Source organism: Leptodactylus fuscus, chromosome 4 (genome assembly GCF_031893055.1).
Source record: "Leptodactylus fuscus isolate aLepFus1 chromosome 4, aLepFus1.hap2, whole genome shotgun sequence".
In the NCBI taxonomy this organism is placed as follows: domain Eukaryota; kingdom Metazoa; phylum Chordata; class Amphibia; order Anura; family Leptodactylidae; genus Leptodactylus; species Leptodactylus fuscus.
In genome coordinates this window covers 69,598,114-69,623,276 of record NC_134268.1, presented here as the reverse complement: position 1 = coordinate 69,623,276, position 25,163 = coordinate 69,598,114, and the positions used below count along the sequence as shown (strand labels likewise).

General features: G+C 41.8%; 1 protein-coding gene across 1 annotated transcript; it reads right to left on the bottom strand.

Moving 5' to 3' along the window:
- Positions 1–1,870: 1,870 nt before the first annotated feature.
- On the bottom strand, positions 1,871–25,163 carry USP14 (ubiquitin specific peptidase 14). The gene is made up of 16 exons (XM_075270627.1): positions 25,012–25,163; positions 19,901–20,046; positions 18,328–18,360; positions 18,080–18,184; positions 15,992–16,095; positions 14,193–14,251; positions 13,810–13,940; positions 12,830–12,910; positions 9,534–9,610; positions 8,652–8,766; positions 7,013–7,078; positions 6,196–6,288; positions 5,882–6,010; positions 5,399–5,453; positions 4,149–4,256; positions 1,871–2,583 (listed from the first exon to the last, which is right to left on the bottom strand). The coding sequence occupies exons 1-16, from the start codon at positions 25,025–25,027 to the stop codon at positions 2,435–2,437; spliced, it is 1,467 nt and encodes a 488-aa protein (XP_075126728.1). The 5' UTR covers positions 25,028–25,163; the 3' UTR covers positions 1,871–2,434.

The window sequence follows — 25,163 nt, the reverse complement described above, 5'->3', positions numbered from 1 at the left end:
CTCATGTATTTCATTATATGTAACAATGGGATACAGCAAAAACACGGTCTTGACAAATGTGGGAGCTAAGATCCTGGAAGAAAGCAGAGTGCCAAAACATGTGTGGGCAAAAACGAGGTGGGCGGCCTGACTTTACCTTGGATTTAGTGACTATAGGTATGTGTACTTCCATTTACTATATCTCCATCTTTTAGGGGCTATTTTGTGTATATAATCATGGTCCTCTCTATTTTATATGCATATATGATGTATATATCTTAGACCTAGATCCTACTAATATTATAAATGTGAAAGTTTGTATGTTTGGTCCTCAATCACGCCAAAACAGCTGAACGGATTTGCCTCAAATTTCACACTTACATAAAATGCCACCCGGATTAGAATATAGGCTGTTTACTAACCCTGTAAATGACCGGGCTTCGCACCCACGAGCAATGAATGTAGGTTCGGTGTAGGCTAAAGGACCTGAGATGACGTCATCTCAGGTCCTTGAGCAGTTCTCCGATAGGATCGCGCTATAGTGTGGGCAGAGCTATATAGGATGAAGCCAAGCAAACAGAGCTGGAGAAAATGGTGTTTCATGTGTAGGCAGGCGAGTGGCAAACATGCCGACTTCATTTGGGGGCGCGAGGCGTGGATCGGGTGTACCGTTTCTGTGAGTACGCCGGGGGCAGGAAGGGGGAGGAGGAACTGGGCCAAAGTTCTGCAAAATCCATGGACTCATCTCGACCACAACGGGTGATGGACGCAGCGGTAAATGGCCACATTGAGACATTCCCACCATCTGCACACACGATATGTGAGGGGAGTGGGGGCGCAGCAGACAAAGTCACAGGAAAATGCTAGTGTAGGAATATATTTAACAATATGCACATTGCTGGTATTTGTGTACTCTGTTAATCGGTAGATGGGTATAGGATACTTCTATTACACCAACACCATATAGATACATTGATGTGTCCCCCTCCCCCCCTATCTGTTATTACTGTGATATTCACTTTGGTTTTTGATTTGATACTGCTCCATTGAGTTTATAACCACCTTGCAGTATTTCCACTTTGATCCCCAGAATGTGATATTCATCTTGGTCCCTTGTTCTTAGATTGCTGTACTGTATTTATATAGATGTCTGTGCACACTTACCTTTATTTCCGTATGTGATATTGCCCCATGGAGTGCATATTTTACCAATGTCCAAGGTTTTGTACATGGCTGATTTTATCTACCTGTATGTGTCCCTTTTTTGTTGTATTTATCAATACATTTTTTTTTTAATCTTTGTTACATATGTTGAGTACTTCCTCCTTTTTCTTGCTTTGTTTCCATATGTAACAATGGGGTAGATTTATTAATACTAAATTGACATTAAAACTGAACTAGTCAGACAAAAACAGCACAGAATTTATCAATACAAGATTAAAAATTTTGGTGAAACTCTAAACACTTCTATCATGGCTAGTATAGTTCAGCTGGGTCACAGTGACACATCCCCTTCCACATTTTCCCACTTTTCTCTGAAGTGGCAGATTATGAAAAAAGTGACACAATTTTGTGAAGAAAAAAAAAAAAAAGACTCAGGTGTGGCACATGGGTCAGGTGAAATGTGTGTCTTAGGCCGGTTGCAAATGACTGTGCTACAACCGGCCTGCAGTGAATTAAAAGCACGGGGATGTCCCCCTGTGTCACCTGTACATGTGCCGTGCCTCCGAGGCTCCTTTCATTAAATTAATAGGAGCCATGGAAGCTCATAAAGGTCATGCACAGCGTACTGGCCAGATGTTTTATGCAAATTATGTCAGAATTCTGGCACATTTATAATCTGTCCCATCAGTCTTTTATGATGAAATGAATAAATAAAAGTCAAGAGACAGAAATTGATCACAATTTTATTCTGAAGTCACCAAGATGCCAACATTGGCCTGGACCAGATAGTCAGATGAAGCTGGACACATGACTGTGGCCACGTCTTAAGTTATGGGAAGCAGCACTGTTACAATGAGGCAACACGTATCCTTCCTCCTTCCTGGCAGAACTGTCAGATAAGGCGACGGCAAGTACTGTGGTATAAACCATGCAATAGTAACAATGAATGATGTAGGTGTGCAATAAATATTGTCATTTCAATAACGCGTAAAAAAATAGTTTTAGCACCACCAGGAAGTGGCTGGACATTTAGTCATTTTATCATTCCAATTCTAAAATTATGTTAAGACAATAGGAAAAGGTCGCTTTAGCGTTTTAGCTCTCCAAATAGAAATGATGAGGATTATCAGTTTGTGCGCCAAAGGGGAATTGAAATATACATTTCACACCTCCCTTAGAAAAAAGAAAAAAAATTGAAAAAAAAAAAAATTTCTGGGTCAGGTGATTCTAATTGTAGAACATTTATTTCACACCTAAGAAAAAAAAAAATGACTAAAACGACAAAATGTCATTATTGTTCGGCTTCTTCAGTAGCTTCAATTCTCCTGGGTCCATATAGAAGAACGTATGCTATATGCCAGTCTCCTCCTCCTGACAACCTCAGTATATCTTCAGGAGACACAATGCTCACTTTGTCGTCATCAAATTTAATCCATTCATCTGAAAGAAGAAAAGCATGAGATAATGAATAGAAGAAACGGATGCTGCTTACTAATAATATTCCATAAAATATGCCCTACTAATATATTTCCAAGTACAGGGATGAAAACTGTATGTTATAGGAGGTAGGGGAATAGTGACATCCATAGCAATGAACCACATGATTCGTGGTCACATGAAAGTTAAGACATTGCAGTTTGTTTGTTTTTACGTAAAGCAGTACAACGCACAATTCTTTTGATTTTTATTTAAAAAAAAAAAATTAAAAAATTAAAGAAAAGCTGCAGCAGATTGTTGGCATGCTGCAGATTTTAAGATGTAGCCGTATTGTACACTGGAAGTGGTTTCAGATTTCATGGACTGCAATGTCAAATGAATTTGAGGTCAAATCTGCAACAAAGTCCACAGGTATTGAATATAAAGAAGAAGAAAAAAAACTGGGCACTCACCAACAGAAGGATACGGTAAAACCTTACAACTTTATTTTCAAAAATCCATTAAAAGTATACACGGGAGGAGGCACGCCTGAGAAGAGGGAGCGACAGCCGTTTCAGCACTTTTTCAAGCTTGAAAGTGCTAAAACAGCACGAAACGGCTGTCGCTCCCTCTTCTCAGGCGTGCCTCCTCCCGTGTATACTTTTAATGGATTTTTGAAAACAAAGTTGTAAGGTTTTACCGTATCCTTCTGTTGGTGAGTGCCCAGTTTTTTTCTTCTTCTTTATATTCAATATGGACTATGTTTTTTACTGAGAGCACCACCAAAGGATTACTCAATAGTATATTTCCCCTATCCTAACTTGCTACTTCAAATCTGCATTAAGTAGTGCCACCTCACTCTTTTTGTATAAAGTCCACAGGTAATTGCAAAAATAAAAAATAAAATTCTGTTTTTTTTTAGTAGACTCTCCCTACTGCAACCACCATGGGACAATATGCAGCAGAATCCATCTCCTGGCAATTTACCACACAGGTCGGTAATCTGGTGTACAAGCCAATCAAGTTTGACGTATGAGACACAGTAGTGTGAAAGCGGCCTTGCTCTAGGTTCACACCTGCATCTGGTTCCCACTCTTTGTGGCTGGGAAAAACAGAAACCCCATTTGCTTAAGAAGACTGTAATGGGGTCCGTCAGGTTTCTGCCCTAAAAATGCGGAGAGAAAAGTCCCGCTTGCAGGACTTTTCTCTATACAGTTTTCAAGCGGAATGAAGGACTGAATCCCTGAAGAATCTGGGCGCAGGTGTGAACCTAGCCTTAGAAAAATGCAACAGCAACCCATATAAAGCTATACTATGAAATAAATCAGCAAGCAATGATAGCATAGTATAGGGGTATTTATGACACTAAACCACTGCTGCTGGTTTAATGTCCATAAAGCATCTGCCAGGTTTCCCTTAGTTACAGAAACTTTTTTTTATGTATTGCCATGAACAGGTAGCTGTATATAAAAAGAAGAGATCAAAGTGTTTCTGCCACAAGGGGGCGCATCAGAAACAGTTATTGCGACAGGGTATGTGTGACCAATTCTTATTACATGTGGGCATATAAAATAGAGAGAGTTATTTACCATGTTTCCTCCTGACCCATGAAACATAGTGTCCTGAAGAACTTGACCTTCCCTGATGAGTAAGAACTGCCTGCAGCTCATAGTAACCACAATTGTTGGAACCAACATCTACAAAAACAAAAAATGGTTAGAGATTGAGGAAATCATGGAAAATTGCAGTTTATAATACACAGTGCACACTAATATTCAGTATATTGAAAATTGATTCCACAATGTACAAAAGGAAAAGTCTGCAAGGAACATCTACACTTCGCAGTCTAACATATAAAGATTTTTATGTAAGATAAAAAAAAGTAGACAAACCACACACAGGTCCTCATGGACCAAGAATTTAGCGTCCTGCCAAATAGTGCTGCGACAAAGATGGAAAAAATACGTATACTTACCTGGCTCCTGTCCTCCCAGTGCTGGCGCAGTTCTTCAGTGAAGTTGGAGGATTACACCTTTGGCTTCAGTACACATATCAGACCTCGGGCACATGCGTAATGAAGTTGGGATGTATTCCTCTGGCTTCACTGAAGAGCTACGCCAGAGAGAAATCCAATGTGCCTCCTCCGACTTAACTCCAGGTAAGAATAAACATTTGTTTCTTTTAATGCGAGCACGGATGGCATCGCTACAGGTCTAAAGGGGACACTGAACCCCTGGTCCATAAGGACCTGTGGGTGGTTTAGTGTCTAAAATTGATCTGACAGGTTCCTTATTTTTTATAGTTTATTTGTTGATGGTCTTGTGCATCCACATTGGGATATTTTTGTTGCTTAGAAATATACAAGCCACAACATTTAATGTGTAAAAGGGATGTAGCTTTATATAACCTATTAATCTGTAAAGACTAGAGATGAGCGAATATACTCGATCGGATACCTCCGCCACATAGCTCCCGGTGCAAAAACACTTCCAGGGCATCGAATTTTTACTGCCCCTCCCACCTTCCCTGGCGCCGGGAGCTATGCGTTGGAGGTATTTGATAGAGCATATTCGCTCATCTCCAGTAAAGACCAAATTCTTACCTGGAGCACATATACTATATGACCAGTCAGACCTGGCCTAGAGCTTGTGCCCACCTTATACCAGTCACAACCGATGGCATTTAAAAATATCTATCTATCTATCTATCTATCTATCTACACACACACACACACACACACACACACACACGTATATACACATACACACACTAACACATTCTTCATTCCAGTGAATTTAATGTGACAGTACTGAGAAAATAAAAAGTACTATGGACTTACCATCCGGAAAGGAACATGGTTCATACTTTACTTCTTTTTTTGCAACCTGGCTTACCTATCAAAGTCAAGGAAATAGATATCATTAGTGTGACATAATAAGGGATTTCTGGACCAGTGACCATCAAGGGTCAGCTAGCCTACTCCTGGATATCAACACAAAAAAAAAAAAAAGATACAGCACGTTACACAGTGGTTACCAAATCACAGAAGTCAGGCTAGGTTCACGCCTGCGCTGGGTCTCCGCTGGGGGATTACGCTCTGCATTCAGCTTTAAAGGCGCGGAGAGAAAAGTACTTCACCCTTCCCACAGATCACATACTTAAGACGGTTTGGGGCCCAGACAACTCATGTAACATGTTTTGTGCTGTAGTTTAGTTGCAGATTTTTAGTATAGAACAAACATCACTAATCTGCTGTATTGAATAGATAATATGAATTTTCATGAGATCAAATTTCCTGGCAATGAACAGATTTAGTACATACTTTAGGTGGCTGTCCTGAGACTTTCTTATCCTCCAGTTCCTTAAACTTAGATCGGTAAGGGACCATCTTTTCCTGCAGATCTGGTGTGCATAACTCAAATATATCCAACATGAGAGGAAATTTGACATCCTGTTTAAAGAAAAAAAAGTCTACATTGATGCAAAGTAGGCCTTGAAAAGACCAGAGAACACATGAACATCTGGTATCTTCTTGCTATGTTCACTAAAGAGGAGACTTTATACTAAGTGTGATTGGTATCTACCGTAGTTCCATAAGGAATTGGGACGCACGGCTTGTAATCCCTTAACATATACCTTGAGAACTTTGGCATTCACAGACTCCTTCTCTTTATAAAAGAACCGCACCATCTGGATTGTCAGGTAGGCAGGTGAACGGCTTATCCTGGACTGTGGAGAAGAGAGCAAGAAAAGGGAAACGTTCACTTCTAATAAGGTAGGAAGGGCTTATGTAGCAAAATTTCCAAAGGTCAAGTAGTTACAGTTTCTTATGAGATGTACTTAAAAAGCAGCAGTTTTATTATTAATAGACAATTAAAGGAATCGCCCACTTTAGGAAATATCTATTAGGAAGGACCCCTGAAAAACAAGGAGCTGATCATAAGATGTCCCACTGCTGGAAGCTTTACACATCCAGATGTTATCTATGCCTTGCAGAGTGGCTGCAGTGTAATGGACAAACACGACAGGTCCTGCAGAGCGATAAATACTCTCTGGAGTCATTCGCTATTTTGGTTATTTGCTGAGGGGTCAGAACTCCCAATATTAACTCCCCATACACTAACAGGAATCCAAACATTGGGTCTATACCAGAAGACCCCTTTAAGTTGTCCTACAGGGGGTAATAATTTTGGTGAATTAGTTCTATAGCGTCATGTTCCCGGGGCCACGCTATATTAAACCCTGCTAATGCATACATAAAAAGGTTCTATTGCAATCTTATTTGCTGAAAGTTTCTATGGATGAGAGCTGTCTCATGACAAAGTTCTGATCACAACCTCTGTTCACAGCATAAACACAAAGCAATGTCATACTAAGGACTAAATGATTATAGTAAGACAACAGCACACACAGCATAATGTGTCTCATTCTCCTCACAGATTTTTATACTTACAGTTTTGTTATATAAAGCATTCCTTTGTAATGACGGTGAATGTTTGGTGATTTCTTCTTGAAGGCGCTGGAAAACATTAAACAGACCAGTATAACAGAGCCCCATCCAACACATAGAACCAAAGCAAAATCATCCATTACAAGTTTACAACCAGAAACTGTTCTCTACAGAGTCAGTCAGAAGGTAGCAGGAAGCTGAGAAAGGGCCCGCTATTTAGTAGACTTGGGATAGGATGCCAGGATTAACTACAGTCCACAGTTGTAGGTTTTGGGCAGAGAAGCTTTAATATAATACATTAGTTTATCACTTGAAGAAAAATGATCTTCATTTACCTTTTAATATGAGAAACATAAGCACTGGACTGACTATTATTAACTGGATTACGCTAGCAATATTATTTGCTTGTAATTGCACCCCCTGGTGGTCATAACATATAGATCTGTGCATGTATAAGCATGCGTGTCCAGTAGAGCATTTGCGATATCCTCAGAGAAAGAAAACAGGGATATCATTTATGCTGGACATAGAAAACTTACCGCAAAAAAGCAGGGTCGGGGGGATATCGTCACTCTATAGAGAGAGACCACCATATATGTGTGTGGAGTCTTATTAAGCCTTTAGCTCTCCACTGTGCAAAAAAGCAGACATCCTGATACAGACTCCGAAGAGAAAAGCAACTAGATAAGCACCACATCATCAAAGGAAAACCTTTGCCCAGCCTAAATGATATCACACCTTCTTTGATTGAGTATACCGCAGAGGCTGTACTGTATTCTACTGGTCGACCATGACTAACACTGTACTTGTACTGATGACACCTCCTGTTCAAAAGCGAACCTGTCATGTTGTTTGGGACCAAACAGTTAGCATACCATGCAGCAGATGGGGTACAGGCTCCCAAAAAAACCTCTGCATCCTATCACTGCTCACTTCTGGTATCCTTAACAATCAAAGGTTGCTATCCCCTATGTCTGCTGAGGAATTCAGAGACATTTGCATAGTCAGAAGTGAAGCCAAGGTAAGTACACCTTGCTTCACTATGTGCGTTCTGCACTTCGGGGTCATAATAATAAGAAAAGTAAACTGACCATGGCTTCACTGCACGCAATGTAAATGCAACCGGGGTCCCTCAGCGGACTCATCTCAGCAAGCACCAGGGATCTTTACCCTTTGCTTGCTAAGGATACACAGATTTGAGACCATAAACCCCAGCGTCTTAACAACATGCTGCCGGTTTAATGGTCCCAAACAGCCTGACAGGTTCTATTAAAGGAACTGCTGTGTACGTCATCGGCCATTGTAACTAACAACCATACATACATAACAGTTACCATTTCACCTACTGGTCCTACAATGTAAAAAGACGCAGGCACTTCAGGTGACATGTCTGCTTTAGTAAGCGTTTTTTCCCCTAAAGTAATTCTGGACTATCCTTACGCATAACTTAATGTTGTGCTGTCCCTCTGTTAATCCTCTCACAAATTAATGCATACAATGACAAATGGGTGGTAAGATTCTCCTTGTCACAGGGGTGTATCTGTCACTAGCTACTCTGCTTGGATAGTGTGTGTGTATGGACACAGCCCTATCTGGTACCACTCAGCTGTCACTACTATATAATACAAGGAGAAGCTCTCACCAGTTTAAGGCCTGTGAAGAGATATTTCACTTCTTGGTTTATGAAGCAGCTGAGTTGGAGTTGATTTTCTTTGCTTTTGGTTACATCTTCTTCTTCAGATTCAGTACATTTCATGCTTTGCTTATCATTAAGAAAAATAGAGGGCTAGGAGTCATGTAGGCCGAAACACGATAAAAACCACGCGAGAAACAATAGGAGTCTGGACCATGCAAGATACAAGAAACCCTAAGAAGTCCTTCTGGAGACAAGCTATGTAGTTTATTAAAGAGGACCTTTCATCAGATTGGGCACATGCAGTGTTATATACTGCTGGAAAGCTGACAGTGCACTGAATTCAGCGCACTGTCGGCTTTCCCGATCTGTGCCCCGGGTAAAGCGCTATCGGTCCCGGTACCGTAGCGCTTTATAGTCAGAAGGGCATTTCTGACAGTTAGCCAGGGATGCCCTTCTGCCCAGCAGCGCCTATCGCGCTGTACTGTGTGAGCGGGGAGGAACGTCCCCTCCCTCTGCTCACACAGCTCGTCCATAGACGATTATCAGGAGAGGGAGGGGGGAGTTCCTCCCCAGTCTTAGAGCACAGCGCGATAGGCGCTGCTGGGCAGAAGGGTGTCCCTGGCTAAGTGTCAGAAACACCCTTCTGACTGTAAAGCCCTACGGTACCAGGACCGATAGCGCTTTACACCGGGCACAGATCGGGAAAGCCAATAGTGCGCTGAATTCAGCGCACTGTCAGCTTTCCAGCAGTATATAGAACTGCCTGTGCCCAATCTGATGAAAGGTCCTCTTTAACATGGTTCCCATGACCCCTATATAAGACACTAGATTTCAAGCAATATGTATTTCAGATGCACATTTCATTTAATTTTTGCCATAAAAGGATACGTTGACTCAAACTCAATGCCGAAAAATTGGTCAATAAAACTTTTCTTCTTTGGTGCAGCAGCTGCTCCTGAATCAGTCTGAAAAGACAAGATGAAGTTGTTTAACCAATTACTCCCCAAGCCAAGAGAGAATGAAAGACTAGAGGCATAGTAATATGCACTACCCTGCAGAATAACATCTTTGTTATGGGGTAGTCACCACTTTTATTGAAAGACGTCGGTAACATCCTTCAAGACCATCTTCATATTTTCATACTGAATTTCTCATGGCTTTTAACATTAGAATTAGAGGTTATTCCCCATGGTTAGCATCTATCACCTACATAGAGAGCCGGTAATAAATATCTGAGGGCTGGGTGTCCCATCAATGATCAGTAGAGCCTAGGTACCGAGTGACCACAGTAAGGAGATTAAATGGAGTTGTGGTCACACAAATATCACCTATAATGTGCACAGGCTCCCTGGTTGACATAACCAGTAACATCACTAGGGGACCACTACAACCAATCACAGGTCTCGGTGGTAACCCTGTCTCAAACAACACATGACTGCTGTGACGTGCAGTTTGTGAAGCGGTGACGCCTCCGATTGACTGTAGCAACCACCTGGCACAAACAGCCTGGGGACCTGTAAACTAAAAATCAGACCCGTCAACGCTTGAAGTGAAGGCATAGGGAGAGGTGACTAAAGTATTAGGCTGGGTTCACACGATGTATTTTGGCTCATAATGTAGCACGTAGACGGCGCGGGAGCTTTTGCGGGCAGTATACGCTCCCATTGATTTCAATGGGAGCCGGGACCGTATACGTGGTGCTATTTTGCGGCCGTGATTTTGCGGTGGACGTAAAATAGCGCTGCGTATACAGTCCCGGCTCCAATTGAAATCAATGGGAGCGTATACGGCCTGTAAAAGCTCCCGCGCTGTCTACGTGCCACATTACGAGCCAAAATACATAGTGTGAACCAAGCCTCATATTCATGTCCTCTTCAGGAGAACTATTAAATAATAAATCAGTCCATGGTCATGCGATATATGGTCCACAGTGGGTAAAGTGAGGGGTGGTTAAAGTCCTTGCTCTATAGGAAAATCCATATAACATGAGGAGCACTGAAATCAGACAATATACAGATAAGAGATGCTATGTTTAATGCTTGTATGTTTGGGAAATTAAGGGAGGACCTTAAATGGCGACGCTACTGATGTACGACTATAAAAGACAATTTTTTTTTACTTTCTTCCGTCCCAAGTAAATTCACAAAACAGGAAATTGCAGCTATGGCCAAACAGATCAGTAAGGCAAACTACTTTGCAATAGGTAGAGCAATTCAGGCATTTCAAAAAATTTTAATAAATGTTTGATGGGGTAATTTCTACCACAAGAGCAAGGATTGTTCCATGTACCTCAAATATGATATCCTTTTTGTGGACTAAAGGGAAGGAAGTTTGGAGAATAGGTCAGACAAATATATGTTGGTCTGCAAGGGCCACTGGATTGTTATATCAATGGACCACACTGGCTTATAGGATCCCTTCAGCATATAGAACTCAGGATTTGCCAATTTTCCAGAGTACAATCAGACAATTCTGGTATTAATGTAGAGCTGCTAAATTAGAAGAACCAGAGGACTGACATAATATATACACACACACATACTTACAGTCCTATGAAAAAGTTTGGGCACCCCTATTAATCTTAATCATTTTTAGTTCTAAATATTTTGGTGTTTGCAACAGCCATTTCAGTTTGATATATCTAATAACTGATGGACACAGTAATATTTCAGGATTGAAATGAGGTTTATTGTACTAACAGAAAATGCGCAATATGCATTAAACCAAAATTTGACCGGTGCAAAAATGTGGGCACCTCAACAGAAAAGTGACATTAATATTTAGTACATCCTCCTTTTGCAAAGATAACAGCCTCTAGTCGCTTCCTGTAGCTTTTAATCAGTTCCTGGATGAAGGTATTTTGGACCATTTCTTTCTACAAAACAATTCAAGTTCAGTTAAGTTTGATGGTCGCCGAGCATGGACAGCCCGCTCTCAAATGATCTGAAAACAAAGATTGTTCAACATAGTTGTTCAGGGGAAGGATACAAAAAGTTGTCTCAGAGATTTAACCTGTCAGTTTCCACTGTGAGGAACATAGTAAGGAAATGGAAGACCACAGGGACAGTTCTTGTTAAGCCCAGAAGTGGCAGGCCAAGAAAAATATCAGAAAGGCAGAGAAGAAGAATGGTGAGAACAGTCAAGGACAATCCACAGACCACCTCCAAAGAGCTGCAGCATCATCTTGCTGCAGATGGTGTCACTGTGCATCAGTCAGCAATACAGCGCACTTTGCACAAGGAGAAGCTGTATGGGAGAGTGATGAGAAAGAAGCCGTTTCTGCACGTACGCCACAAATAGAGTTGCCTGAGGTATGAAAAAGCACATTTGGACAAGGCAGCTTCATTTTGGAAACAAAAATTGAGTTGTTTGGTTATAAAAAAAGGCGTTATGCATGGCATCCAAAAAGAAACAGCATTCCAAAAAAAACACTTGCTACCCACTGTAAAATTTGGTGGAGGTTCCATCATGCTTTGGGGCTGTGTAGCCAATGCCGGCATCGGGAATCTTGTTAAAGTTGAGAGTCGCATGGATTCCACTCAGTATCAGCAGATTCTTGAGAATAATGTTCAAGAATCAGTGACGAAGTTGAAGTTACGCCGGGGATGGATATTTCAGCAAGACAATGATCCAAAACACCGCTCCAAATCCTCAGGCATTCATGCAGAGGAACAATTACAATGTTCTGGAATGGCCATCCCAGTCCCCAGACCTGAATATCATTGAACATCTGTGGGATGATTTGAAGCGGGCTGTCCATGCTCGGCGACCATCTAACTTAACTGAACTTGAATTGTTTGTCCAAAATACCTTTATCCAGGATCCAGGAACTGATTAAAAGCTACAGGAAGCGACTAGAGGCTGTTATCTTTGCAAAAGGAGGATCTACTAAATATTAATGTCACTTTTCTGTTGAGGTGCCCATACTTTTGCACCGGTCAAATTTTGGTTTAATGCATATTGCACATTTTCTGTTAGTACAATAAACCTCATTTCAATCCTGAAATATTACTGTGTCCATCAGTTATTAGATATATCAAACTGAAATGGCTGTTGCAAATACCAAAATATTTAGAACTAAAAATGATTAAGATTAATAGGGGTGCCCAAACTTTTTCATAGGACTGTACATACATACAGCAAGTGGGGAAATGAATGGTACCTACTGTGCTCCGATCAATTACCTCCATCTCCGTGTCTCCTTCTATGGGTTCTAATTTCTGCTGCAGAACCCTCATGACTTGTACCCAGCATTCATTAGCATCCTGTAAAATAAACAGACCAATTTTATGGCAAGCCAAGTGGAAGGTCTGATGGGTGCCTAAAAGTGACCAAAGGCTCCAACATAGGCACATAGGTCAACAAGATAGAGCTGTTGTAGGTTTATAGTACCATTATATTCTGCATGACTGCTACACATTCATAGAGAGATAAAATATTAACAGGGCTGTCTCATCACAAATAATATATTCAAATCACCACAGTCAGTTGTGGGCTAGCACCCTTGGAAAACAGTCAGGAATAGCCTCGGCCAGCCAGACATTTCCCCTACAAAGGAAAATGTAGCGTTTCTTGGTGGCTAGAGTTTGCTGGAGCAGAACTCTACTCTGGCTTAGGCTGAGTTCACAAGTAGTATTTTAGTCAGGCGGGTTCAGCCTCAAAATCCTGACAAAAAGGATCTCCCATTGAAATCAAGCAACATGCTCATTCTTCAGGCGGATTCGCCTAGGCCCATTCATTTTGGCCTAATCTGGAGTGGAGTGCCGATGCACTGCACCAGCATCCAGTTGCAGCTACCCGTTCTTTGGTCTGGGACTTATGGGAATAGCGGAACATCACTGCTATATGCTGTTCCTGTAACGCCATTGCAAGTGAAATAGAGCTAAAAAACCCCAGTGATCTGCGTCGCACAGCAGAGCTACACCACTTCTATAGCTTCACAATTTCAGAAACAATCTATGGGAATTAATGAAACAGCTCAGCACTTCATGCAAGTCCTGCCCTAACGGCTGTGACTAGGGAGCAGCTAGTCCCGTCATGGCGGCGATATGCCATGATGGGTATAGCCCTTTAACTTTATTAGAGAGCAGATAAAGGGAGGTGCAGTTAGAACATTTTCTCCTAGGAAGCCAGAAATCTACATTGCACTCAATTGTTAAATTACCTGCTGTAGATACTGTCCTTGTTCCCCTTTCTCAGCAAACTGTGGGAAGGCCATGTGTAAGAACTGGAGAAGAATGATTGGCGGGATACTGGAAGAGGTCTTATCCATGGATTCAAATAAATCTCGAAGGGCTAAAATGGAAAGACGTCTATGTTATTCCTCATCAACTCAGATGTGTAACAAAGCAGGGAGGGCTACAACCACAAGAATGTACTGAAAGGTGACAAATAATCACAACAAAGATGAAAATGACTGTTCAGTAACACTGGATGAATATATAGATCACAGTCATCATCTAGCCCTGTGGAATCCTAGTACAGAGCAGAAAACATGGCAAAAATCTTGAGACTATATAATCACCAGGAAAGAAACAAGGCACAAACCTGCAGTAATATATTGAGCTGAGGCCATTTCACCTGAAGCTCTCAGGGCACCTGTATAGCTGAAATAAAAGAAAAGACAAATATTATATTATATGTATAAAATATAATGAAAATTACATCCAATAGAATAATAAACTATCAGACAAGCAAAGTTACAATGACACCTATAAGGAGAGCCCCAGCATAGTCAATCAGGAATAACTGAATCCAGCAATTCATATGCCAGTACCCTATACACTCACCGGCCACTTTATTAGGTCCACCTGTCCAACTGCTCGTTAACACTTAATTTCTAATCAGCCAATCACATGGCGGCAACTCAGTGCATTTAGGCATGTAGACATGGTCAAGACAATCTCCTGCAGTTCAAACAGAGCATCAGTATGGGGAAGAAAGGTGATTTGAGTGCCTTTGAACGTGGCATGGTTGTTGGTGCCAGAAGGGCTGGTCTGAGTATTTCAGAAACTGCTGATCTACTGGGATTTTCACGCACAACCATCTCTAGGGTTTACAGAGAATGGTCCGAAAAAGAAAAAACATCCAGTGAGCGGCAGTTCTGTGGGCGGAAATGCGTTGTTGATGCCAGAGGTCAGAGGAGAATGGCCAGACTGGTTCGAGCTGATCGAAGGGCAACAGTGACTCAAATAGCCACCCATTACAACCAAGGTAGCCAGAAGAGCATCTCTGAACGCACAGTACGTCGAAATTTGAGGCAGATGGGCTACAGCAGCAGAAGACCACACCGGGTGCCACTCCTTTCAGCTAAGAACAGGAAACTGAGGCTACAATTTGCACAAGCTCATCGAAATTGGACAATTGAAGATTGGAAAAACGTTGCCTGGTCTGATGAGTCTCGATTTCTGCTGCGACATTCGGATGGTAGGGTCAGAATTTGGCGTCAACAACATGAAAGCATGGATCCATCCTGCCTTGTATCAACGGTTCAGGCTGGTGGTGGTGGTGTCATGGTGTGGGGAATATTTTCTTGGCACTCTTTGGGCCCCTTGGTACCAATTGAGCATCGTTGCAACGCCAAAGCCTACCTGAGTATTGTTGCTGACCATGTCCATCCCTTTATGACCACAATGTACCCAACATCTGATGGCTACTTTCAGCAGGATAATGCGCCATGCCATAAAGCTGGAATCATCTCAGACTGGTTTCTTGAACATGACAATGAGTTCACTGTACTCCAATGGCCTCCACAGTCACCAGATCTCAATCCAATAGAGCATCTTTGGGATGTGGTGGAACGGGAGATTCGCATCATGGATGTGCAGCCGACAAATCTGCAGCAACTGTGTGATGCCATCATGTCAATATGGACCAAAATCTCTGAGGAATGCTTCCAGCACCTTGTTGAATCTATGCCACGAAGAATTGAGGCAGTTCTGAAGGCAAAAGGGGGTCCAACCCGTTACTAGCATGGTGTACCTAATAAAGTGGCCGGTGAGTGTATATTGTCCAATGTATCAGCTGTCTGGCCCAGTAAGCTCCCCTGTCTAGAAACCTCAGAATGGTTTTCCCGACCTCTCTTACTAGATATCCAGGAATAAAACGTGAATTATTATAGTAAACTATATGTCTCTAAGCCTATAATCTGGAATATAATATCATTTCCCATATGGATTACTTTAAGAGCTTTTGACTTCATTTTGTGTCAATCTGTAACGAAACAGCCCTGAAATCACAAAACAGCGATGTCAGCCATTTAACAAAACATGCGACGATTTATAGCCAAGGGCCTGTAGGACAGCAGAGACAAAACCCCATCTATTCTCCATGATCCACAATCATACCGCTTAAGAGACTCTTTTAGCTCTGGCACTGAGCGGATACACTGAACTGTGGCATTCATGTAACAAGTGTTCCCAAGGTTTGTTAACCCACAAGGCAATTCCATCTGCAAGACACAAAAGATGTGTAACAAGAGTTAGGAAAATTCAGGCATTAAGTAAGAATAATGAATTGACAGTTTTAAAACAAAGAAGTGGATTTGGAAGAAGCATAAATAGGTTTCTCTATTCCTGTGCCTGTATCCAGCTTGTAGGATTTTACCACACTTCATACTTAGGAGGTACACTATTGTATGTTCCCTATGGAAATGACATGAGCATGTATATGTATGGGGGAGACAGAGGAGATAGCTGCCAAACAAGGCTGTAGCATCTGTATGATGAACAGAAAGTCTGGACATCAGTAAGTTACACCAGGTCATACACATTGGTTCACGTTTATCAAAAGTGGAGTCATTTTAACAAATTTCAAAGTTAAACAGGTTTTTCCACAAACCAACATTATCTCCTATCCACAGGATAAGGAATAATTTGCAGATCAGTGATGGTCTGACCGCTGAGACACCCACTGATCAAGAGAACAGGGGACTTTGGTGGGAGCGCCAGAGATAGCTAAGCACTGTAGGACTCAATGACCTTCCTTTATTGAACAAGTCATAATATAAATTACATTTGCAAGATGGCAACACATTTTATACTCCAGGGTCTGTGTAGTACAGATGCAACCTTGTTTCTTGATTTGGCAAAGTGTATCTTTTTATTTTATATACCCAAGCAAAGCAGCAAGATACAACAGTATTTTGGAGTAAAACGTATCATGCCTAGTTCCCATCTGTGTTCTGTATTCTGTTTGGGGAGTCCACATGGAGACCCCTGAACGCATTGATAAGCAGTGAGCTTACGAAAGCACATGGACCCCATAGACTATAATGGGTCTGTGTGTTTTCCGCAGTGTCCGCATGAATCATGCAGAAAGGAAAGTAGTTTGTGAAGTACTTTACTCTCCACATGTTCCCTGCGGACACCGCGTGGAAAACACACAGACCCCATTATAGTTTATTGGGTCCATGTGCTTTCATAAGCTCAACCATTGTCAATGCGTTCGGTATTCCGTTCAGGGGGTCCCAAAGCTGACTCCGCAAACAGAATACTGAACGTAGATGTGAACCAGGCCTAAGGTAAAAAAAAAAGGAAGGTGCAGATACAGTAATAAATGCCAGCCAGTGTTATAAAATCCTACTATGACCAATGCAACCCTTTCAATCAGAGTTCTGGGATTTAGAGACCACCAATCTTATATTGATGGCCAAGTAGCTCATCCCACCACCTGGATTATACACAGCTAGAGTGATTGCTGCCATTGTGCAGGAGAACTATAAGGTTTGTGTCGCCGCACTAGATGGCCATTCTTAAATAATCAAAAGCACACAAGGGGGCACAACAAAACATGTATATTACAGCACTGTGTAGGCATGGGCAATAAGTATTCCAAATAAAATATAATTAACGCAAGTATGGTAAGTATAGTTATAGTAAGGGTATGGAGTTATATGTACACTGAAAAAAATAAAAATCTGCTTTAGGAATTGGGAAAGATTTCTTTTTTTTTTTTTTTGTGTGTGTGTGTGTGTGTGTGTGTGTTGTATTTTTCCACCTCCCATTCAATTTCAATGGGTTTTTCAAGACAGAATCCATCTGAAGATAGGTCATGTTGCTCCTTCCTCCGATGTATAGTTTATTGTCAGGCGACTTCCTACAGCCACTAATCTTAGTGGTGACCACTACACAAACATCATGTGACTGGTGAGATTAGCGATTGGTATCGGTGACTGCTGCCGTCAAGCAGAACGCTGCAAGATGACATCATCAGGCCCCAGCAGCAGTGCCAACCTGGATACTATCGCCGTAAGAAAGGAGCTGTAAATTAGGCTAGGTTACATGTAAGCAACTCCTTTAAGTTTTGCATAATGTATAAATGAATTAGATTTCCTCAAAGATATACAAGAAATGCCTCATGGTGAGATATTATTCTGCCTCACTGTCAGGAATTCAGAATCTACAAAAGGAAATATCAGGTATGAACACACTTACTGCAGAAGCCAACTGCTCCTCTGTCATATCTTCTACAAATATGGGTCTCACTGCAGGTTCCTCAGGAAGAGCTTCAGCAGACCCCATCATTAACAAGCTCATCCCCTAGAAACAAAGAAATACAGGAGAAAAGTATACATGTTATAGCAACCATCTATACGATAAAGGAGCTCAACAGAGTTGTAGAGCTGCCCAACTCCTTCACCATGGAGTAAAAGGATGTGTTCTATGGATGGTTAATGACTTACATTTTTTATCTTGAGGTTACCCCAATCGTCGTCCTGAAGTAAAGAAGAAATATAGATTAACATTATAAATGCCAATTCACTACAATTCATCTGCTAACTGGACAGAAGGGGTAAAAGGATCAATGCAAGTAATAGAACAGGTAAAACAGGCTTCAGGTTTTATGCAAATAAAACTTATTCAGGAATAAAAGAAATGTCGGCAGTTTCTAAATAAAACTTGTCTTTCACTTCACGTGTGTGGTCAATGAATGGAAAGAAGGAAAGAGGCTGAAAACCTGCCCAGACCTTGTACCGATCACACAGATGGAGGCCTTGCCAAGTCTTCCAGCTCTGATCTGGGTGACAGGGACAGGTTTTTAGAAGATTTTTTCATTTGATACAGCAATGTGAAATCTCAGAAACCGGTGAGGAAGCGATAGACAGAGGAAAGTGCAATGACTTTTTCTTACACCATAAATAAGATGTTATTTAAGGATCATTCTAGCACTTAAAGAGTTTCCAAATATGTCTTTGTAGCCCCATTGTCATATAGATCATATTTTTATACATATAAAATTAGGGAAAAGTGCTTCGGAGCGTGCCTTCATGTCAGCTATAGATTCCCAAGCAAAGTGTGTTTCCCCTGATTTGCATATGAATAAAACAGTGACTTAGATGGAAATGAATCACATGGGTGTCCAATAATATGAGGAGATGGAGGGAGATATATGGGGTGCCAGGGCAATGAAGCAGGGTGTATAAAGGGATAGATGAAAACCTTCATGCGAATGGACTGACACTCACATTCTTTGAACCTGTGACCTGCTTAGATTGTGTAAGGACTGATTTCTTTCACTGTTGCTGGTGTAATAAGTGATTGTACAGTGACGTACACAATACCCTATGGACAGTATATGAGTGGCTGCAGTGTTAGAATCTGAAGAGACTCCAGACTAGAAGGGCACTTTAGGGTCACACATTTTTGGTCAGAACGAAACCAAGTAAAAGCTGAAGAACACTGCAATAACTAAGCCAAAATAGCCAATAACATTAGTTATCCAGATTGATGGTCGGTTTTGGATATTTTTCAATTCCACGTCTTGCCCTACAAGCTACACAACACCATTTCTGGACATATTGCTGTGTTCAATGCCGAGGCTCAGACCATTCACATAAATGGTGTAGAGTTTATTATAATGTATGGTATAAGGAGTGTCACCAGAACTAAACATATCAACCCCCAAAAATAAATTGGTTAGGGTCAACTGAATCATACTGTGCTGTCCCCTTGTGAATCGGTGCCTCAGTTGCTGAGATTTGGGCTTTTTTTGTGTCAATATGCAAATAACCTGTCTGGAGCAACACGGGTGTTGCTGTTGCACCAAAATAGTAAGTGGCAATGTTCTTATTGCTCCTAAGAGCTCATCTGGATATTGTCAAAACCAGTGAGATCTCAGCGACTGAACCTCAGATTTACAAGGAAAAAACACTTTCATTCAAGTGACCCTGATTTCTTGCAAAGAAACCTATAAAACTTGAAGTTCCCCAGTAAAATCAGTGTTATGCCAGTACGGTACCTTATATTAGTTCATACCTTTAATGTTCCTCCTTTAACCATGACTTTCTGTCTGTCTGGCTGCACCCCAGTCAGGGCAAATAGTTGGGCCTTGAAAACCATTGGCGGTTCATCGGTGTTAAGCTCCACATTATCAAACTTCTCCTTCCCCCACTTCACGTTTACTGGGGACACAAAATAGTACAGTTAATATTTGGGTGATACTAGGTGCACACTGGTGCCTCTTCGCCGCTGTTCTGGTTGGTTGGAGGACCAAAACAACAGAGGGGTGGACTGAATGGCAGCGGGTGTAAGAACACGAAACTTTTTCCTCTGACAATTTTCAGGATTGGAGACTCTGGCGCAAATGTGATTGTAGCCTATGAAATCTCAAAGAATAAAAGAGTGGGGGAGTTTTCTTTGGGGGAGAGGGGTGGGTTATAAATGAACAGAAGAACCAGTTAAATCCTGTTGTAGTTCAGTCATAGCCAACAGTATACGTTTACTAGGATGTGGCGATGATGCACCAAATACCAATGGCTGACCTCAGCAGTCCTGTGCTGTATACTGCTGAGGCCAATGATGGATGCCTGCTGTGTTGACATAGTTGGATACCCCTTGTGACCACTGCAAAGAAGACGCAGATCAGCAGTGGGTATACTTATTTTATAAAATCTCCACAGTGGGCACTTTTTTGACATTTCTGAAAAACCCCTTTAAAGCTGGTGCAAAGGAGTAGGAGTGCAGCCATCCATAGTGACTTATCCGGCTTGGATTTGGTAATAGTTTTACTAGTTTTAACAAATCTTCCCCAATGTGTTGGTTACAGTACTTTGGGGAACACGATGATACAGGGCGCGGAATACAACAATACTATGTACATTGTCTGATCAGATGCACAAACACAGAAGAGGTTACACAATATACACGGAAGAAACAATGCGATATTGTTAGGATGATGATTATCACATCCCTCCAGCAACATGGCCTCATGGGTATGTACATAGACATATTAGTGACTTACTATTAGCAGGTAAGAGTATAATGTCACAGGTTACACAATCCCGGCATCTCGCAGATTCACAAAAAACCATTTCAAAGTCCTAAAAGGTTTATTTTTACAAGTAAATAAGGCTACGTTCACATTTGCGCCCGAGTCTCCCTAGAAGATCCATCACAACGAGCACTTAAAATCGACAAAAAAAGAAGTTTCGTCTGCAGCTTACAACGGACACCCGACAGAACCCAATACAGTCAATGGAGTCCGTCAAGCTCTGAATGTAACCGCTATTTTACCTGCTTTTTTGGCGTTCTGATCCTACGACTAAGCAGAACAATGGAAAACCGATGATTGTGTGAACCTAATACAAGTCATTTTATTTCATACCGGAGACACAGAGAGCAAAATAAATGATACAAAGACAATGAGATCAGTAAGTGTTACAGTATATGAAGCAACCAACAAGACTGACGACTGCACCACACAAACTGCGAACTGTAGTCATGGGGTGGTGGGAACAGGATCCTCTATTCTAGTAAATAGTGAGGGTCACAATAGGTTTCTAATCCATGAAATACATTTGCAATGAAAGACATTGATATATAGCAGTATAACAAAAGGCAAACAGAAATTGGGTATCATGCCCGATGCTAGTCCATGTAAGCTACAGCGCCTCCGTCAGGTCTATGGGGGCAGTACAGGACAGAGGGAGATACTGATAAAGGATTTACGGTTTGTCACTTGACTCAGCAGTTTTAATATACTGTAGACCATGACAGGACATCTCAAACTTGTTCAGTTTAGGCCTCACAAGTCAATCTGTCACAATGCAAGGAATAATACCATGAAGTGCCAAACAGACGCAACTGTGCCGCACACTGTACCCCTAGCAACACCAAATACCACACAGTAGTGCAAAGGCTATGACAGAAGTTACCGCTGATGCCAGTTATATAACCATGTAAAGAGTACCCAACCCTTCAACCAGCTGCAGAAACCCACATTACAGTGAGTATATAACGCCATTATATGACTTGTATACTGCAGCTATTCCCTCTGCAGGCTCTACTTTATCATTTTCAGTTCTCAATAAGCTGGTGGTGGTGATTAACTGCTATAATGTCTCCCATACAGCACACACAGAATCTGAGGAGAATCTGCTCATTCAGAAGCATCATACAGGACCTTAGAAACCTCTAACATGTATTAATGTGAATAGAGCACCAATGGAAACTCACTATCTCCAAACACCCAGCTATGCTTGGGTCTCTTCTCCTGTTTACTCTCCTGCTTCCTCTCACTATAGATCTCTATGTAATACACTAACTCTTTGTACTGCATCTTGTCAAGATGGATTCAGCAGGTATTTCAGAGTGAATGTCAGTATAGGAGGGGGAGCAGGAAAAGACGCTGATAAGTGAAGACATTTTGCTCAGATAAGCTATAAAGTTTTATCGCTAAGTTATACTATATTTGGATACACTACTGATTTATACAAAGTTGGTTAGAAGACATTTTGGGGGTGGGGCTTGGCAGGAGTCCCATTTTGTGTACCCCAGATGAAAAACTGACTTTTTTTTTTTTTTTTTTTACAAGTAAATGTAAGCAAATTCAAAGGGGACTTTTCTGTAGCTTATTGTAAGCCTCGCATAGAAGGAACAAAAAAAAAAAAAGTAACAGGGAACCCCATTCACCCAGGAGAGAACAACAGGCCTCCAACATATTGTAACAGCATAACTTCTAGATACAGGGTGCAGGACAAAACTTGGTTTATGTGCTGAACCCAAAGTATGACAAATGATAGAAATTAGTATTGTAGTGTAGATTGTGCCCAGCACGGTGACATATCCATCATTGTGATAAAACTAAAAGCCCTGCACCTTCTCATCAGGAATCAAACACTCCCTGAACTTGATGATTTCCCCCCTCCCACCATTGTTTTTAAACCCTTCACACCACAGGCATTTTTTGATTTTCATTTTTGGTTTTGATCCCCCAGTTTTCTAAACCCTGTCACTTTGTTACTTTTCCACTCCCAGAGGCATACGAGGGCTTAATGTTTGTGGAACAAATTGTACTTTGTAATAGTATTATTTAATATTCTGTACGATGTATTGGTAAACTGGGGGAAAAAAATGGGGTGGAATTGGAGAAAAAGTGTTTGTGCAACTTTCTTAGGGGTTTTTGTTTTTACAGTGTTCACTGTGCTGCCAAATTGACACGTCAAGTGTATTCTACAGATTGGTACGATACTAGGGGTACTTAATAGTTTTACCCCTTAAAAAATCCAATATTTGCAAATTTGTTTTTTCTTGGAGTTGCTATATTTCCATTTATGGGGATGCAAAAGGCTTTTTCGGGGGTGGTGGGGGCAGGTGTACTTTTTAGGTATACCATTTTGGGGAATAACTGGCTCTTATTCTTAGATCACTTGGCCCCCTAACGATGTGAATGAGGTGAAGGTGCCCATGCTCAGCCACTGTTTAAAGGGGCTCTATCAACAAAATCATGCTGAGCGCCCCACATATGCGTGAATAGCTTTAAAAAGGCTATTCAGGCACCGCTAAAGTTATATTAAACTACCCCCCTTTTAAAATAATACCCTAAAAAAGAATGTGATCTACTTACCCATCGTGCACGCTGGGCGGGCATTCAGGGTCCGCCGTCTTCTTCATCCACGCCTCTTCTTCCTCCAATGTCCTCGGATCCCGTCTTCCTCCGGCGCTCGCGAACTGACATTGATATATAAAAAAAAAAAATGGCCTGGGCGCCTGCGCAGTAGCCGTAGTAGAAGCCGCATGCTACTGCGCATGCACCCAGGCCATTTTTTTTTTTTTATATCAATGTCAGTTCGTGAGCGCCGGAGGAAGACGGGACCAGAGGACATCGGAGGAAGAAGAGGCGTGGATGAAGAAGACGACACACCCTGAATGCCCGCCCAGCGTGCACGATGCGTAAGTAGATCACATTCTTTTTTAGGTTATTATTTTAAAACGGGGGGGGGGGTAGTTTAATATAACATTTACAGTGCCTGAATAGCCTTTTTAAAGGCTATTCACGCATATGTGGGGCTCTATCAGCATGATTTTGCTGATAGAGCCCCTTTAATTCACATGAAGCACTCAGGGGAACTTTCAGGCCCCGTTGTTGTGTTCATTGGGGGTTAATGTGGTCAGACATTATTTATTCCCATATCCTGTGAATAAAGGGTGTATGTTATTAATGAGAAAACCCTGCATGACTAAGCAGCACAGCAAACACATCAACAAGCACATAGCTGACTCAGTCGCAGAAACTGCCTGAAAAAAGGACATCTCGTTTCTTTTTTCCGTCAGTTGGAACATACCACACACGGAAAAAAGAAAGCTAGCGGTCTACATAGACCTCTACTGTGAGGGAGCGGATTCTGAGGTGAATTCGGTGTCAGAATCCACCCCTCTTGCCCCGTGTGAATGAGCCCTAATACTAAGGCCCATCTCTGGTGCTTCCTGGCACCTGTGCAGCACATCCCAGCTGTGCATGTACCCAAGGTCTGGCGGTGTATTCCTCTGAAGAACACTGGCTGAATGAGTATACAGCTTTTTTATTTTTAGTGCAAGCACAGCTTTGAGATAATAAACCTTTGGTCCATAAAGACAGATTTTTCTTATAACGTGTGTGTGGTCCCTCTCTTATTCCTCCGGGAAATGTATGAATAAAGTGACAAGTGTGCGACACCAGTAGGAGAGAGAACCTATTTGCACTGACACCACTTTGACAGTGGAAAATGTAACACCCAGCTGTCAAGTATTCCAGAAGAATAAAACAGGACAAAGGAGAGTTGTACGAAAATCTGATACAGAATTTCCTGGGGAATTGATGTAACAGGCAGACATGTCAGGGTTATCATATAGTGGTCTCCCCCAACTCTCTGCCAATGCTGACATCAGACCTGTGGTAATGACATACATGAGGACCCTCAGCACTCTGGAGACAGCTATGGATGTGGACTGTCCTGGAGCATGCAGCCCACCACAGCCATCACTGCTGATCAGTATGTGATATAGAGCACACTTCCTCAGTAGTCCCCACATACACACATGTATCCGGAGTTACAAGGCTCCTCCATGTTACATGTGGGGTACACCACGAGCCCCCTGTCCCCCCGTACCTGTATACATGGGCATGGTGGGTCCTCGGGCCGTACGGTCAGATCGCCTGGCAGCCGCTTTCTCCTGGTCTCATTCAAACAGGGCCCCGCAAACCAGTGACGCTGCGAAATCGCACGCCGCACCGACTGTCGAGCCAATCCCAAAGTACAAC